We start from the raw sequence: 18273 nt of genomic DNA on the forward strand, positions 1-18273 counted from the left end.
GGTGTGGCCTCGCAGGACTTGGTATGCCGATCTGGAGGACATGTCCTCTCTGCCGCCGTGGAAGCTTCCATTGAGGCAGGACCTTCTCATTCAGGGACCCTTCCATCATCCGAATCTAGTTTCTCTGCAGCTGACTGCTTGGAGATTGAACGCTTGATTTTATCTAAGCGGGGGTTCTCTGATTCGGTCATTGATACTTTGATTCAGGCACGTAAGCCTGTCACTAGAAAGATCTACCATAAGATATGGCGTAAATATCTTTATTGGTGCGAATCCAAGGGCTACTCATGTACTCATGGAGTAGAGTTAGGATTCCCAGGATTTTATCTTTTCTCCAAGAAGGATTGGAGAAAGGGTTGTCAGCAAGTTCCTTAAAGGGACAAATTTCTGCTTTGTCGATTTTACTACACAAGCGTTTGGCAGATGTTCCAGACGTTCAGTCTTTTTGTCAGGCTTTGACTAGAATCAAGGCTGTGTTTAGACCAATTGCTCCACCCTGGAGTTTGAATTTAGTTCTTAATGTTCTTCAAGGGGTTCCGTTTGAACCCATGCATTCCATAGATATTAAGTTGTTATCTTGGAAGGTTTTATTTTTGGTTGCTATTTCTTCTGAGTTTCTGAGCTTTCAGCGTTACAATGTGACTCTCCTTATCTTATTTTTCATTCTGATAAGGTGGTTTTACGTACGAAACCTGGTTTTCTTCCTAAGGTTGTTTCTAATAAGAATATTAATCAGGAAATTGTTGTTCCTTCATTGTGTCCTAATCCTTCTTCTAAGAAAGAGCGTCTGTTACATAACTTGGATGTGGTCCGTGCTCGGAAGTTTTACTTGCAGGCGACTAAAGAATTTCGTCAATCATCTTCATTATTTATTGTTTTTTCTGGAAAGCATAAGGGTCAGAAAGCTACGGCTACCTCTCTTTCTTTTTGGCTGAAGAGTATCATCCATCTGGCATATGAGACTGCTGGACAGCAGCCTCCTGAAAGAATTACGGCTCATTCCACTAGGGCGGTGGCTTCTTCATGGGCATTTAAAAACTATGCATCTGTTGAACAGATTTGCAAGGCTGCAACTTGGTCGTCTCTTCACACTTTTTCCAAATTTTCCAAATTTGATACTTTTGCTTCATCTGAGGCTGGTTTTGGGAGAAAGGTTCTTCAAGCAGTGGTGCCTTCCGTTTAGGTTCCTGTCTTGTCCCTCCCTTTCATCCGTGTCCTATAGCTTTGGTATTGTATCCCATATGTAAGGCTGAAATCCGTGGACTCGTCATATCTTGTAAAAGAAAAGGAAATTTATGCTTGCCTGATAAATTTATTTCTTTTACGATATGACGAGTCCACGGCCCACCCTGTAATTTCTAAGACAGGTATTTACTTATCTACTTATTTTTGTTAAACTTCAGTCACCTCTGCACCTTTGGCTTTTCCTTTCTCTTCCTAACTTCGGTCGAATGACTGGAGTGGGAGGGAAGGGAGGAGCTATATATACAGCTCTGCTGTGGTGCTCTTTGCCTCCTCCTGCTGACCAGGAGGCCTAATCCCATAAGTAAGGATGAAATCCGTGGACTCGTCATATCGTAAAAGAAATAAATTTATCAGGTAAGCATAAATTTCCTTTTTTTTAAATTGGTCTTTATCCTTTTGGACTTGGCTATATGCCGTGAGGATAATTAGGCTGGTACAGGCAGTCACTGGGTTACAGGCATCCAACTTAAGTACAACTCGTACTTACAAACAGAGAAAATAGAGCTTTATCGCCAATCCTTCTTTCCAAGATAACCCAAAATACTCAAAATCCAATTGTCACAAGGACAGAAAGTGATGTGAAATTTTCTAAACAGGGGCACAGATAGCAAAACAAACTTTTCCCTATGCTATCCAAAACTAAAAAAATGTAGAGTTTCACCTAAAAAAAGTGCCTGTTCCAACTTACATACAAATTCAACTTAAGAACAAACCTACAGAACCTATCTTGTTCGTAACCTGGGTAAACCTGTCTGTACATAGACTAAATCTTTTTCAAGGAAAGAGGTAGCGACAAATACAGCATAAAGTTTACAAATGCCTAGGATATCATATTGCTATCCTCAAAATGAATGAAGCTTAGGCTTTTTTATTAGCAGAAAAAATTAAAACACTGGTCCGCTATAAATGCTTTCCCTCCTTTTGGTGTGTTAGCATGTACATGTTATTGTGTTCAAATTAGCTAGTGTTGTGTCAGTAGAAGCTTATGGGCTGGGATTTACTTGCAGGTGTGTGTCCGAATGAGCATGTTAGTAAAACTTGTTAGCAAGTTTGTGTATGTGACTGAAATTAGTGGCACGTGTTGGAGGCTTTGTGTGTGCTGAAGTATCAGTTATGTAGCTGAGGAGGCACATAGATGAAATGTTTCAGGTAGAATATTTTACCAGATGAATGTATGAGCAAGAGTATGTTAACAGGTGAGAGCCAGTGGTGCAGTGCAAATGGATTCATACCATTATCAGCATGTTTGTATATATGTATCATAGACTTGTTAGAATTTATCAACTGGGCCTGTAAGGGTTTGTCAAAGGCAAGTGAGAGCATTACTTAAAGGGACATAAAAGTGCAAAAAGAAAATGCTCTGATGTGTTAGAGCAGTTTATTATTGTAGAGGATGTTCGCAAGCACTTCATAATCGCTTATGTCCATTTACCTTCTTTTTGCAGTTGTTCTAAACTAGAGGATCTACCTGCAGAGCAGTGGAACCATGCAACAGTCCGAAATGCCTTACGAATGCTGCTCAAGGAGATGAATCAGAGTACACTTGCCAAAGAATGCCCTCTCTCTCAGGTTAGTATGAAAGCACTGGCACACACTGTCTATCTCAAGATTGTGGCACATCACTAAAATAGAATGTCTGCTCTTTCACGTCTGTGCCCCCTCACTCATATTAGTGATACATACAGCACTAGCACACAGTACCCCTCACTCAGATTTTTTATATATACAGCACTGTCACACAGTACCCCTCACTCAGATTTGTGATATATACAGCACTGTTACACAGTGCCCCTCTCTCAAATGTGTAATATATACAGCACTGCCACACAATGCCCCTTTCTTAAATGTGTAATATATACAGCACTGCTACACAGTGCCCCTTTCTCAAATGTGTATTATATACTGCACTTCCACACAGTGCTCCTCTGTGTAAGTTATAAACACTGCCACACAGTTCCCCTCGCTTAAATGTGTAACATATACAGTACTGCCACACAGTGTCCTCTTTCAAAAGTGTAATATATACAGCACTGCAAACACAGTGCCCCTCTCTTAAATATGTAACATATACAACATTGCCACACAGTATATCAGTCTGGTCCCATCTAACATGGTCAGTCCATCCCGACATACCATGCAATTCTCCTCTGAACAAGAGAAAATTCAACCCTAGATGATTGTTTTGGGTCTCATCAGTGAGGTGCAGCCACATCCCTCTAAGCACATTGGGCAAGGAATCCACATCTGGTTTCCGCATCACCCTTAGGGAGTTTTTCCCAGGGTCATAATACAAATACACACAGAAAAAGAAGCAATCTGCCAGGAATGAACAACAGCTTAATGGATTGTTTTATGGGCCGCTTACCACCTGGGAGTAACTTCTTTTAAACAAGTTGTGCTTTTCACAGAGGAGAACTTTCCTGACGTATATAAGTCTGATCCCATCCAACAAGGACAGTCCAGACCCAAAATACCAGGCAATTCTCCTCTGAACAAGGCAAATGGCAACCTCAGACAATTGTTTTGGCCTCCTTTGGATCTTGTCAGTGAGGTGCATCCACGTCCCTCTAAGCATATAAATGCAACACTGCCACACAGTGCCCCTTTATCAAATTTGTGATGTATACAGCACTGTCTCACAGTGCCTCTCACTCAGATCTCTTATATATACAGCACTACCACACAGCGTCCCTCTCTCAGATTTGTGATTTATACAGCACTGCCACTCAGTGCCCCTTACTCATATTTGTGATATATGGAGCACTGCCACACAGTACTCATCACTCAGATAAGTTATACATCCAGAACTGCCACACAGTGCATATCACTCAGATTTGTGATATATTCATCACCACACAGTGATATGTGATATATACAGCACTGCCACTCGCCACACAGTGCCCCTCACTCATATTTGTGATTTATACAGCACTTCCACACAGTGTTCCTCACTCAGATTTGCGATATATACAGCACTGCTACACAGTTCCCCTCACTAAGATTTGTGATATATATACAGCACTGCCACACAGTTCCCCTCACTCGGATTTGGGATATATACAGCACTGCCACACAGTGACCCTCACTCAGATTTGTGATATATACAGCACTGCCACACAGTTCCCCTCACTCGGATTTGGGATATATACAGCACTGCCACACAGTGACCCTCACTCAGATTTGTGATATATACAGCACTGCCACACAGTGCCCCTCACTCAGATTTGTGATATATACAGCACTGCCACACAGTGACCCTCACTCAGATTTGTGATATATACAGCACTGCTACACAGTTCCCCTCACTAAGATTTGTGATATATATACAGCACTGCCACACAGTTCCCCTCACTCAGATTTGGGATCTTAACTGGGACAGACATCAGGTGTTTGTCCCAGTTAAGATATAAATGCTATACTTTAATTTAAGGTATATTGAATGTAATATATAATAAGGAACAGCATCTGTTATTGTTTAAACTCCAAGAATCCCCACTCACATATTCTAAAATATATACAGCACTGCCACACAGAGACCCTCACTCAGATTTGTGATATATACAGCACTGCCACACAGTTCCCCTCACTCGGCTTTGGAATATATACAGCACTGCCACACAGTGACCCTCACTCAGATTTGTGATATATACAGCACTGCCACACAGTGACCCTCACTCAGATTTGTGATATATACAGCACTGCCACACAGTGACCCTCACTCAGATTTGTGATATATACAGCACTGCCACACAGTGCCCCTCACTCAGATTTGTGATATATACAGCACTGCCACACAGTGACCCTCACTCAGATTTGTGATATATACAGCACTGCTACACAGTTCCCCTCACTAAGATTTGTGATATATATACAGCACTGCCACACATTTACCCTCACTCGGATTTGGGATATATACAGCACTGCCACACAGTGACCCTCACTCGGATTTGGGATATATACAGCACTGCCACACAGAGACCCTCACTCAGATTTGTGATATATAAAGCACTGCCACACAGTTCCCCTCACTCGGCTTTGGAATATATACAGCACTGCCACACAGTGACCCTCACTCAGATTTGTGATATATACAGCACTGCCACACAGTGCCCCTCACTCAGATTTGTGATATATACAGCACTGCCACACAGTTCCCCTCACTCGGCTTTGGAATATATACAGCACTGCCACACAGTGACCCTCACTCAGATTTGTGATATATACAGCACTGCCACACAGTTCCCCTCACTCAGATTTGTCATATATACAGCTCTGTTACACAGTGTCCCTCTCTCAAATGTGTAATATATACAGCACTGCCACACAGTTCCCCTCACTCGGCTTTGGAATATATACAGCACTGCCACACAGTGACCCTCACTCAGATTTGTGATATATACAGCACTGCCACACAGTTCCCCTCACTCAGATTTGTGATATATACAGCACTGCCACACAGTGACCCTCACTCAGATTTGTAGTATACAGCACTGCCACACAGTTCCCCTCACTAAGATTTGTGATATATACAGCACTGTTACACAGTGACCCTCACTCAGATTTGTGATATATACAGTACTGCCACACAGTGACCCTCACTCAGATTTGTGATATATACAGCACTGCCACACAGTGACCCTCACTCAGATTTGTGATATATACAGCACTGCCACACAGTGACCCTCACTCAGATTTGTGATATATACAGCACTGCCACACAGTTCCCCTCACTCAGATTTGTGATATATACAGTACTGCCACACAGTGACCCTCACTCAGATTTGTAGTATACAGCACTGCCACACAGTGCCCCTCACTCAGATTTGTAGTATACAGCACTGCCACACAGTGCCCCTCACTCATATTTGTAGTATACAGCACTGCCACGCAGTGACCCTCACTCATATTTGTAGTATACAGCACTGCCACACAGTGCCCCTCACTCATATTTGTGATATATACAGCACTTACACACAGGGACTCTTATTAAGATTTATGATATACAGTATACAACAATGCCACACAGTGACCCTTACTAAGAATTGTGATATATACAGCACTTACACACAGGGCCCCATATTTAGATTTGTGATATATACAACATTGACACACAGTGACCTCTCTCAGATTTGTGATATATACAGCACTGCTACACAGTTCCCCTCACTAAGATTTGTGATATATATACAGCACTGCCACACATTTACCCTCACTCGGATTTGGGATATATACAGCACTGCCACACAGTGACCCTCACTCGGATTTGGGATATATACAGCACTGCCACACAGAGACCCTCACTCAGATTTGTGATATATAAAGCACTGCCACACAGTTCCCCTCACTCGGCTTTGGAATATATACAGCACTGCCACACAGTGACCCTCACTCAGATTTGTGATATATACAGCACTGCCACACAGTGCCCCTCACTCAGATTTGTGATATATACAGCACTGCCACACAGTTCCCCTCACTCGGCTTTGGAATATATACAGCACTGCCACACAGTGACCCTCACTCAGATTTGTGATATATACAGCACTGCCACACAGTTCCCCTCACTCAGATTTGTCATATATACAGCTCTGTTACACAGTGTCCCTCTCTCAAATGTGTAATATATACAGCACTGCCACACAGTTCCCCTCACTCGGCTTTGGAATATATACAGCACTGCCACACAGTGACCCTCACTCAGATTTGTGATATATACAGCACTGCCACACAGTTCCCCTCACTCAGATTTGTGATATATACAGCACTGCCACACAGTGACCCTCACTCAGATTTGTAGTATACAGCACTGCCACACAGTTCCCCTCACTAAGATTTGTGATATATACAGCACTGTTACACAGTGACCCTCACTCAGATTTGTGATATATACAGTACTGCCACACAGTGACCCTCACTCAGATTTGTGATATATACAGCACTGCCACACAGTGACCCTCACTCAGATTTGTGATATATACAGCACTGCCACACAGTGACCCTCACTCAGATTTGTGATATATACAGCACTGCCACACAGTTCCCCTCACTCAGATTTGTGATATATACAGTACTGCCACACAGTGACCCTCACTCAGATTTGTAGTATACAGCACTGCCACACAGTGCCCCTCACTCAGATTTGTAGTATACAGCACTGCCACACAGTGCCCCTCACTCATATTTGTAGTATACAGCACTGCCACGCAGTGACCCTCACTCATATTTGTAGTATACAGCACTGCCACACAGTGCCCCTCACTCATATTTGTGATATATACAGCACTTACACACAGGGACTCTTATTAAGATTTATGATATACAGTATACAACAATGCCACACAGTGACCCTTACTAAGAATTGTGATATATACAGCACTTACACACAGGGCCCCATATTTAGATTTGTGATATATACAACATTGACACACAGTGACCTCTCTAAGATTTGTGATTTATACAGCTCTGCCACACAGTGCCCCTAACTCATATTTGTGATATATACAGCACTGCCACACAGGACCCTTCATTCAGATTTGTGTTATATATAGAGCACTGCCACACAGGGCCTCTCATTTAGATTTGTGATGTATGCAGTACTGGCACACAGTGCCCTTCACTTAGATTAGTGATACCTCCAGCACTACCACTCAGTGCCCCTCACTCAGATTTGTGATATATTCATCACCATCACACAATACCCCTCACTCACTCAGGGTTTCTCTCTCAAATGTGTGATATATACAACACTGCCACGCTGTGCCCGTCACTCAGATTTGTGATATATACAACATTTCCACACAGTGACCCTCTCTAAGAATTGTGATGTATACAGCACTGCTACACAGTGCATTCACCAAGATCAGTGAGACATCCAGCACTACTGCAAAGTGACCCTCACTCAGATTTGTGATTTATACAGCTCTGCCACACAGTGCCCCTAACTCATATTTGTGATATATACAGCACTGCCACACAGGACCCTGCATTCATATTTGTGATGTATGCAGTACTGGCACACAGTGCCCTTCACTCAGATTAGAGATACGCCCAGCACTATCACACAGTTCCCCTCACTCAGATTTGTGATATTCATCAGCATCACACAATACCCCTCACTCAGTGTTTCTCTCTCAAATGTGTGATATATACAACACTGCCACGCTGTGCCAGTCACTCAGATTGGTGATGTATACAGGACTGCCATACTGTGACCCTCACTCAGATTTGTGATATATAGAGCACTGCCACACAGTGACCCTCACTCAAAATTGTGATTTATACAGCATTGCCCCAAACTTATAAAATATACAGCACTACTACACAGGGCCCCTCACTCAGAATGTGATATATACAGCACCTCCACACAGTGCCCTTAACTCAGATCAGTGGGATGTTCATCACTATCACACAATACTCCTCACTCAGATTTGTGAAATATACAGTACTGTCACAAAGTGCCCCTCACTCATATTTGTGGTTTATACAGCACTGACAAACAGTGCCCGTCACTTAGATTTGAGCTATATACAGCACTGCATCTACTGTAGTTGCACTAAGACCTATAAGGTATGGTAGCTCAGTTTTTGTATACTACCTCAGAGGTGTATTGTACAATGTTCTCCACAGAAAATAATGCCAACCATGTGGCATTATAAAGTAGCTGGGTGGGTGCAGTGCAATACTTTCTAATATTATAACATTTACTGTTATCCAAAGCACAAAATAAATGCATAATTTAACATACATTTATTTAATGATATTTTGTCTAATCAAGTCTAATTTTAGCTTAATATTGTCAAAAAATTTAGCCGGGTTGTGCACCCACTAAAAAGGTCATGGAGAGGATGTTTCTACTCACCATCATGCTAACAGCTCTAGTTGTGGACTTGCAAAGCAATTTCATTTGGCTGATCTCCTTTGAAAAAAAAAAAAAAACTGCCATATGTGAAATGTTATTATCGGCCCCGAGAGGTTAATATGTTATTGTCTGCTGCAGGTTGGAAAGCAGCCTCTCAGGAGTTTAGACTTCAGGGAGAAAGCTGTTCTAAAATTAACCCCTTTTTATAACTAGTTAGCTCGGAAATACATTATGAATAACATTTCTAGAATTTTCTAAAAGAGTAAACATCATGAAATTTGCTAAAAGGATTGCTGCAAATTTTCATATTTCAGTAAGATTTGTAATTTATGACACTTTGGGCTTGATATTACTTTTGTGGGTAATTTTTTGAATGTGTTATTTGTACTACAATACATTTTTTCCTGAGTCATCATAACCTTTTTCAGCACATTTTGGATAGAGAAAACATATCAGGTAAATTAAACTTTCATGATTCAGATAGGGCATGTAATTTTAAACAACTTTCCAATTTACTTTTATCATCAAATTTGCTTTGTTATCTTGGTATTTTTAGTTGAAAGCTAAACTAGGTAGGCTTGTATGCTAATTTCTAAGCCCTTGAAGGCCGCATCTTATCTGAATGCATTTCACAGTTTTTCACAGCTAGAGGGCGTTAGTTCATGTGTGCCATATAGATAACATTGTGCTCACACCCATGGAGTTATTTAAGAGTCAGCACTAATTGCCTGAAATGTGGAGAGGATAAATTAGAGGGTAGGGAAAAAGATCTTTGAGGAAGGAGGTGGAGTAAATGAGGGGCAGCTACACTACATAATTTTTTTATTTTTTGTTTTATTAGTAAATAAAAAGAAAAATAGATAGAAAACTGGGTATGGGAAGACAGCTGCCAGTACCTAAGATGGCAGACACTAGTTAGAGGGGGGATGGTTATATTGTTTTTTTTGGTAGGGATCAGGTAGTTGGGAAGGTAAGGGGGTAATTCTAATCTGTAGAAAATAATAATAATAAAAAAATGAAAAAGTAATTTTTTTAAATATGATCATAATTTGCAGTGAAACAGTGGCATGAAATATACCAAAATGGGCCTATATCAATACATTGGGTTGTCTACTAAAAATAATACATAGTTTTGATAGTTAAAAATAAACAAGACTCTATTTCTGTTTAAAGGGAGTGATGGCAAAAATGCTAAAATGTCTCTGTTCTTTTGGGCAAGTTTGGGTCCTTAAGGGGTTAAAGTACTTTTGTTTTCAAGGCATATTTGAGGATAGGCAATCTCAGCTTGTTCTCCTCTGTATAGCTGGTGAGTTAATCAGCTCTCTTATAAAAATGCTAAGGTTGCACAGGCATGCATATATGCTGCAAATTTGTGGGCTGTAGAAGCCATGAGTTTAAGAAAACACACATTTGAAATTTATGTATTCAGCAGACATAGAATATTCTAATTTACTATTTTTTTCTTTATTTCTATCTTATTATTATTAATAATATTTATTTAGAAAGTGCCAACATTTTACACAGTGCTATACAGAGGTATATTACAATCATTAAGATACAAACAGTACTAGAGATTATCCAAGGGTGTTACATACAGTGCACAAAAGTCCCTTAAAATGCTAAGGGCCAGATTACGAGTGACACGCTAACAGTTATGGGTGAGTGATATCAGGTTTTCTCGCAGCAGAGTGAGAGACAGAGGGAAGATTTGAAAATGAGCAAACGTGGAACATATTTACAAACATTGCTTGATTGAAGAGGAAGTCAGCGATGTTACCTTGCTGGGATTTTTATAAGTCTGTTTTTGTCTGCTGGGGAGTTTCTATGCTGAGGAGTGTACTGTCTGTCTGTAGATCTTGCTAAGATTTTTTAAAAGTCTGTCGGCTAGATTACGAGTCTTGCGTTATGAGTAAAAAAGCAGTGTTAAGCCTCATAACGCTGCTTTTTTACTACCCCTGGTATTACGAGTCTTGCAGATTTAGGGGCACCGCACACTTTTTTGTCCTTACCGCAAATCAATTTACGCAAATTGTGTATAGTCTTTTTTATATGGGACTTCCATAGCGCCGGTATTACGAGCTTGTCCTGGGAGGCCAAAAAGTGAGCGGTACACCCTATCCCGTCAAGATTCGTCAGTAGTTATGAGTTTTGCACTACAACGCTGTAGCATAAAACTCATAACTAAAGTGGTAAAAAGTACACTAACACCCATAAACTACCTATTAACCCCTAAACCGAGGCCCTCCCGCATTGCAAACACTAAAATAAATTTATTAACCCCTAATCTGCTGCTCCGGACATCGCCGCCACTAGAATAAACATATTAACCCCTAAACTGCCGTACTCCTGCCTCGCAAACATTAGTTAAATATTATTAAACCCTAATCTGCTGTCCCTAATATCCCGCCACCTACCTACATTTATTAACCCCTAATCTGCCGCCCCCAACGTCGCCGCCACTATATTAAATTTATTAACTTCTAAATCTAAGTCTAACCCTAACCCTAAAACCCCCTAACTTACATATAATTAAAATAAATCTAAATCAAACTTACTATTAATAACTAAATAATTCATACTTAAAACTAAATAGTTATCTATAAAATAAACCCTAAGCTAGCTACAATATAACTAATAGTTACATTGTATCTAGCTTAGGTTTTATTTTTATTTTACATTCAAGTTTGTATTTATTTTAACTAGGTAGACTAGTTACTAAATAGTTATCAACTATTTACTAGCTACCTAGCTAAAATAAATACAAATTTACCTGTAAAATAAAACCTAACCTGTAAAATAAAACCTAACCTGTCTTACACTAACACCTAACACTACACTACAATTAAATAAATTCCCTAAATTAAATACAATTAAATAAATTTAATACAATTACCTAAATTACACAAAACAAACAAACATTAAATTACAGAAAATAAAAAAAACAAATTACAAGATCTTTAAACTAATTACACCTAATCTAATAGCCCTATCAAAATAAAAAAGCCCCCCCCCAAAATAAAAAAACCCTAGAATCTGAAAATTCTAGAAATGTTATATACAAAGCCATTGGGAGTATAAAGGTGCAGTTTTCTATAATAAAAAAACTTTTTTTATCTGTGTCCTTCTGTGGGTATAACCTGAGCTATGGAGGACTCTGATATGTTAGAAGGTACTCCTTCTGTACTAAATCATACCTGTTTATATTGTGAGGAGGCCGTGGTTTTCCCTCCCACTCAATTATGTTCCACATGCCTTAACACCATTATAAAGTCTAAAAATAAAAGTCTAAAAAGTTATAAAGTCCCTCTGAGCTGTGTACCTCTCAGGACTCTGCTTCCCGTGAGATTACTACCCTTGCTATATTATCCACTCCACATACAGTTCCCCATAGCACATCTTATCCTCCATCCGGAGGGGGCCTTCTTCCTGCAGTTACAAACACAAGAGAAAAGTTAAACATAGCTCTCCTGACCCGGAGTCCCAGTTACCTGATGATGAGTTAACCTCTGTAGCTTCAGAGGGGGAACTTTCTGGGTTGGAGTCCTTAGCGTCTAAGTCTTCTGCTGTGGAGGAACCATCCTTAAAATTTAAAATTGAGCACTTGTGTTTTTTATTAAAGGAGGTTCTGTCTACGTTAGAGTTTCCAGAGGTCGCGCTGCCTGAAGAACCTATGATACCTAAATTAGACAGAGTTTACAAAGACAGGAAAGTTCCTTTGACTTTTCCTGTGCTGGTTAAGATGGCAAACATTATGAAGAACGAATGGGAAAGAATTGGTTCTTCCTTTTCCCCCTTATCTACTTTTAAAAGTTGTTCCCGGTCCCGAACTCTCAACTGGATTTGTGGGGCTCCATTCCTAAGGTCGATTGTGCTATCTCTACGCTTACTAAAGTTACTACTATACCTCTTGAGGATAGTTCTTCGTTCTACGAGCCGATGGATAAGAAAATGGAAATCTTTCTGAGAAAGAGGTTTCAACATATGGTTTTTTTTGTTTTAACCAGCGGCTGCAGTTGCCGCGGTTGCCGGATCGCCTACCTACTGGTGCGACTATTTGTCATAACTCATTGAGGTGGAGTCTCCCCTTGAGGATATTCAAGAAATAATTAAAGCTCTGAGAATTGCTAATTCTTTTATCCGTGATGCAAACATGCAAATTATTCGCCTAAATGCAAAGGCCTCTGGCTTTGTGGACCTAGCCTGCTGGGCACTCTGGTTGAAGTCTTGGTCTGCGGATATGACTTCTAAGTCCAGACTCCTTTCTCTTCCCTTCAAGGGAAAGATTTTATTTGGTTCAGGCCTGGACTCCATTATTTCTAGGTTTACCGGAGGCAAGGGTGCCTTCCTACCGCAAGATAAGAAGAACAAGCCTAAGGGACGACAATCTTCTAATTTTCGTTCCTTTTATTCTGACAAATCGCAATGACAACAATCCTCCTCCAAGCTGAAAAAACCCAAGTACTTGGAAGCCGGCTCAGTCCTGGAATAAATCCAAGCAGAATTAGAATCCCGCTAAAAACAAATCGGCATGAAGAGGCGGCCTCCGATCCGGGATCGGATTGTGTAGGGGGCAGACTGTCTCTTTTTTCAGACGCCAGGTTCAAGGACGTACAGGATCCGTGGGTCCTGGATGTGGTATCTCAGGGATACAAGATAGGCTTCAAATCTCATCTGCCAAGGGGCAGAATCCTTCTCTCTCAAATCTGTCTACCAGACCAGAAAAGAGGGATGACTTTCTAGGGTGCGTTCAGGATCTATCATCCTTGTTGTTGTCCCGGTGCTTATCGAAGAAAGAGGTTTGGGGTTTTATTCGAACCAGTTCTGGACCTAAAGCGCTTAAACAAATTTCTCAGTGTCCCTTCCTTCAGGATGGAGACAATAAGGTCCATCCATCGTTTAATTCAGGAAGGCCACTTTTGATCTGAAGGTCGCTTACCTTCATGTTCCAATCCACAGGGAACACTTTAGTTCCTGAGGTTTGCATTCCTGGACCAGCACTTCCAGTTCATTGCATTTCCATTTGGCCTAGCTGCTGCTCCAAGAATCTTTACAAAGGTTTTGGGGACTCTTCTAGCCGTTGCCAGAACTCATGGTATTGCAGTAGCCCCATACTTGGACAATATTCTGGTGCAAGTACCATCCTTTCGTCTTGTGGAAGAATACTCGGAGTCCCTTCTCAGTCTTCTTCGATCACATGGATGGAAGATAAACTTGGAAAATAGTTCTCTTATCCCAAGTACCAGGGTGGAATTCGTGGGTACTATAATAGACTCCATATCCATGAGGATATTTCTAATAGACCAGAGATGTTGCAAGCTAACTTCGGCATGTCTTGCCCTCCGGACCTCCTTTAGTCCCTCTGTGGCTCAGTGTATGGAGGTGATTGGTCTCATGGTGTCCTGAATGGACATTATTCCTTTTGCCAGGTTCCATCTCAGATCTTTACAATTGTGCATGCTGAGGCAGTGGAATGGCGATCATTCAGATCTGTCTCAACAGATTGTATTAGACAGTTGGCCGAGAAAATATCTCTCTTGGTGGCTCTGTCCAGATCATCTGTACCGAGGGACATGCTTCTTAAGACCATCCTGGGAGATTGTGACTACGGACGCAAGCCTATCCGGGTGGGGAGCAGTTTGGGGTGCCAGGAAGGCACATGGGTTGTGGACTCAGGAAGAGTCCTCCCTCCCGTTCAATATTTTGGAACTATGGGCAATTTTCAAGGCCTTGAAGGCTTGGCCACTTCTGGGTTCATCCCAGTTTATCAGATTCCAATCAGACAATATAACCTCGGTGGCTTACATCAACCATCAAGGGGGAACGAGAAGTTCCTTGACGATGAAAGAAGGATCTCAGATTCTGGAGTGGGCAGAGGCCCACAGCTGTTCGCTGTCAGCTGTGAGGCGAATTTTCTCAGTAGGCAATCTTTCCATCCAGGGGAATGGTCTCTCCATCCCGAGGTGTTTGCAGAGATATGCAGCAAGTGGGGGACGCCGGAGATAGATCTCATGGCGTCACGTCTCAATACCAAGCTACCCAGGTACGGGTCGAGGTTGAGGGATCCCCAAGCGGATCTAATAGATGCACTAGCAGTACCCTGGTGGTTCAAACTCATATATCTTTTTCCTTTAGTACCTCTTCTTCCTCGAGTGGTGGCCCGCATCAAGCAGGAGCGGGTATCAGTAATCCTGATTGCTCCATCGTGGCCGCAAAGGACGTGGTTCGCGGATCTAGTGGGGATGTCCTCATCTTCTCCGTGGAAGTTACCTTGTCACAACTGCTGACACAAGGTCTATTTGTTCATCAAAATCTAGATTCTCTGAGTCTGACTGCGTGGAGATTGAAAGCTTAGTCTTAGCCAAGAGAGGTTTCTCTGAGAGTGTCAGCTTATTCAAGCTTTTAAACCTGTTACTCAGCGTATCTACCACAAGGTGTGGAGGACCTACTTATTCTGGTGTGAAGAGCATGTTTTTTCCTGGCACAGAGTTAAGGTGGCCAGGATCTTATCTTTTCTCCAGGATGGGCTGGAGAAGGACCTTTCTGCTAGTTTCCTGAGGGGACAGATTTCGGTTTTATTGCACAAGAGACTGGCTGAGCTTCCAGACGTGCAGTCCTTTGGTGTCAGCCGTAAAGGACCAGCCCAGGATTCAACCCAACTGCTAGCGTGAAAAGTAAAAACACACGCTAGCACACTGAGAAATATCCAGGACGTGACCCACTCAGGATTGATGAAAGCAAATGTCCCTTTAAGAAGATTAATAAAACTAAGTGAAATTCCTTTTAGCAAGTGATAAATAAATGTCCCTTTAAGCAGGATAGCAAACAAACAGATATTCCTTTTAGCAGGTCTGGATAAAGCAAATGTCCCTTTAAGCAGGTTAGCAAACAAACAGAGATTCCTTTTAGCAGGTTTGGATAAAGCAAATGTCCCTTTAAGCAGGTTAGAAAAGGAAAGTGTGGAGTGATACGTAGATAGGACTCAACTAGCTTCCCCAAATCTGATATGCTCCCAATATCAGATGTATAGAAATGTGCAAGTAGTGATGGGTGTGGGGAGCGCTCTAAAAGAGCTGTGAGTATAAACTATGATTTGAAGTGTGTATACACTGTGATAGAATGTGTATGGATTTACCAAATATAATTTCTTTGAATAAATATAATTACTTTGAATCATAAATTTTGTGTGGTTCTGGTGTTATGTAGTGTCTCTCCAAAAAATGTGAACAAATAAACAAACAAAAACAAAACGTTGATTCTTAAAATTCTTCAAGGACAATTTTATAAAATCCTTCTATTTATTCAAAATGTGTATGCTCGGTGTATTATCACTGTACCTTTAAATAAATTGATGTGCCTCTAAATAAAATTGATACACAAATTGTGCTTCAAAATGGATAGACAAACAAATCGTTATGAATTTGAAACGTGATGAATTTAAAACGTGATGAATTTAAATGAATAAACAAACAAATCGTGATGAAAAAAATGACTTAACTTCTAGATGAATAAACAAACAATTCGTGATAAATTTAAAAAACTTTACTAAGATAAAAAACAGTATAAGATCGTTTCAATCGTATTTTATGGTTATACCATACATTGAATCTGTTTAGAGCATGTGGGGGTACATCTTTATCGTAAAACAATGCTAAAAGTTCGGATTTTTAATCCTTATGGTGGAAGTTCGGATTTGTAATCCTTATGGTTTTCTTAAGTTGTGGCCACAACCAATTTTAAAACAGTTAAAATCCAAATGTAGTACTGTGCTGTTGTTAATTTTGCAGTTTATTCTCCCCCTAACCGGACCTCTGATATTCCTTACCTCCGTGTTTTCTTTGTATTACCTTGGGTTCTGGGAAGAGTGCTTTTTGTAAGTAGGTCGAGTTCTCCAAGCGGCTTTGCCGCTGTTTGAATTTCCTCCGCAACTACTTCCTACCCTGATGTGCGTGTGACGTTGACGTTGTACACGGAGGACCAATCAGGCAACCGGATCGTGGGGGGAGTGTTTCTTGTACTGGAGCCAATCTTTCCACACTCGATGTCAGGTTTTCTACGCGTTTCAGCGCCGTAACTTGCGCCTTTATCAAGACTGTATAATCTGGTGTGTCTTTTAGGCTCCTATATAGTCCTGTTGAGGTTAGGATACTCCCCCTAATTAATGCTCTAATCTGTTCCGGTTTATAAATTATCATTTCTTAGCCTTATTCATTTTCTTTCAATGGCAGATTCTTTGTATACAACTAATGTTGTTAACACATTTATACTGAATTATATTTATTGAAAATAAAATAAATAAATAAATGAAATAAATAAAACATGTGAGTGAAAAGTGATGTTTAGTGAAAATGTGAAGGGAGACTGTGGTGTGTTAATTCAATTGTTGTCATATTCAAATAAGTATGAGGATATGTGCCATCAAATAATGGTTATTTTCTATCGGGTAATCAGTACACTATTGTACTTTTGTTATGGCAATACTGTTCACTGTTTTCGCTGCACTCACAAGAAAGGATTCAAGTTAAGCTCTGCATTGAGGCCATATGGTGTGAGAGTATTGAATTTGAATATGAGTTCAGCTTCCTTTAATAGTAACATATTTTCCATATTACCTCCTCTGTTATTATGTATCTTTTTTATACCCCAGTATGTGAATCCTATTGGTTTTTTTTGATGTTTTTCTGTGAAATGTTTAGATAATAGATGTTTGCAATTACCTCTTTTAATGTTGGATAGATGTTCTCTTATTCTATCATGTAACGGTCTACTCGTTTGCCCTAAGTATTGTAATTTGCATTTGCATTGGATTAAATAAATTACATTTGTATCTGAACACCTAATGGTGTCTCTTATGGGGTATTTATAGTTGTTATTGGAGGATATTACTACTTTACTTTTTTTACCATATTTGCACGCTTTACAGCTTGTGCAAGGAAAAAAACCTTGCAGAGCATTTCCATATAGGTCTTGGTCTCTTGGTTTAGATGATTTGTTAAATTGACTGGGTGCCAGTATACTTCCCAGATTATTTGTCTTCCTGAATATTAGTGTAGGTCGTGATTTTACAATGTCAGTTAGTAGTGGATCTTTTCTAATTATGTGCCAGTGTTTATCTAGAATCTTTTTTATAATCTTATGATCTTCACTGTATTCTGTAATGAATGATATTTGGT

The 18273-nt window shown here is 40.5% G+C and overlaps 1 protein-coding gene across 2 annotated transcripts in view; it reads left to right on the forward strand.

The window, feature by feature from the left end:
* Positions 1-18273, forward strand: part of SATB2 (SATB homeobox 2) — a 443446-nt gene that overhangs the window by 166595 nt on the left and 258578 nt on the right. For both annotated transcript variants that reach the window (XM_053698738.1, XM_053698737.1), the window contains exon 5: positions 2691-2814. In XM_053698738.1, coding sequence (XP_053554713.1) covers positions 2691-2814 — 124 coding nt within the window. The remainder of the gene's footprint in view (positions 1-2690; positions 2815-18273) is intronic.

The sequence above is a fragment of the Bombina bombina genome, chromosome 1, assembly GCF_027579735.1.
Source record: "Bombina bombina isolate aBomBom1 chromosome 1, aBomBom1.pri, whole genome shotgun sequence".
Lineage (NCBI taxonomy): Eukaryota > Metazoa > Chordata > Amphibia > Anura > Bombinatoridae > Bombina > Bombina bombina.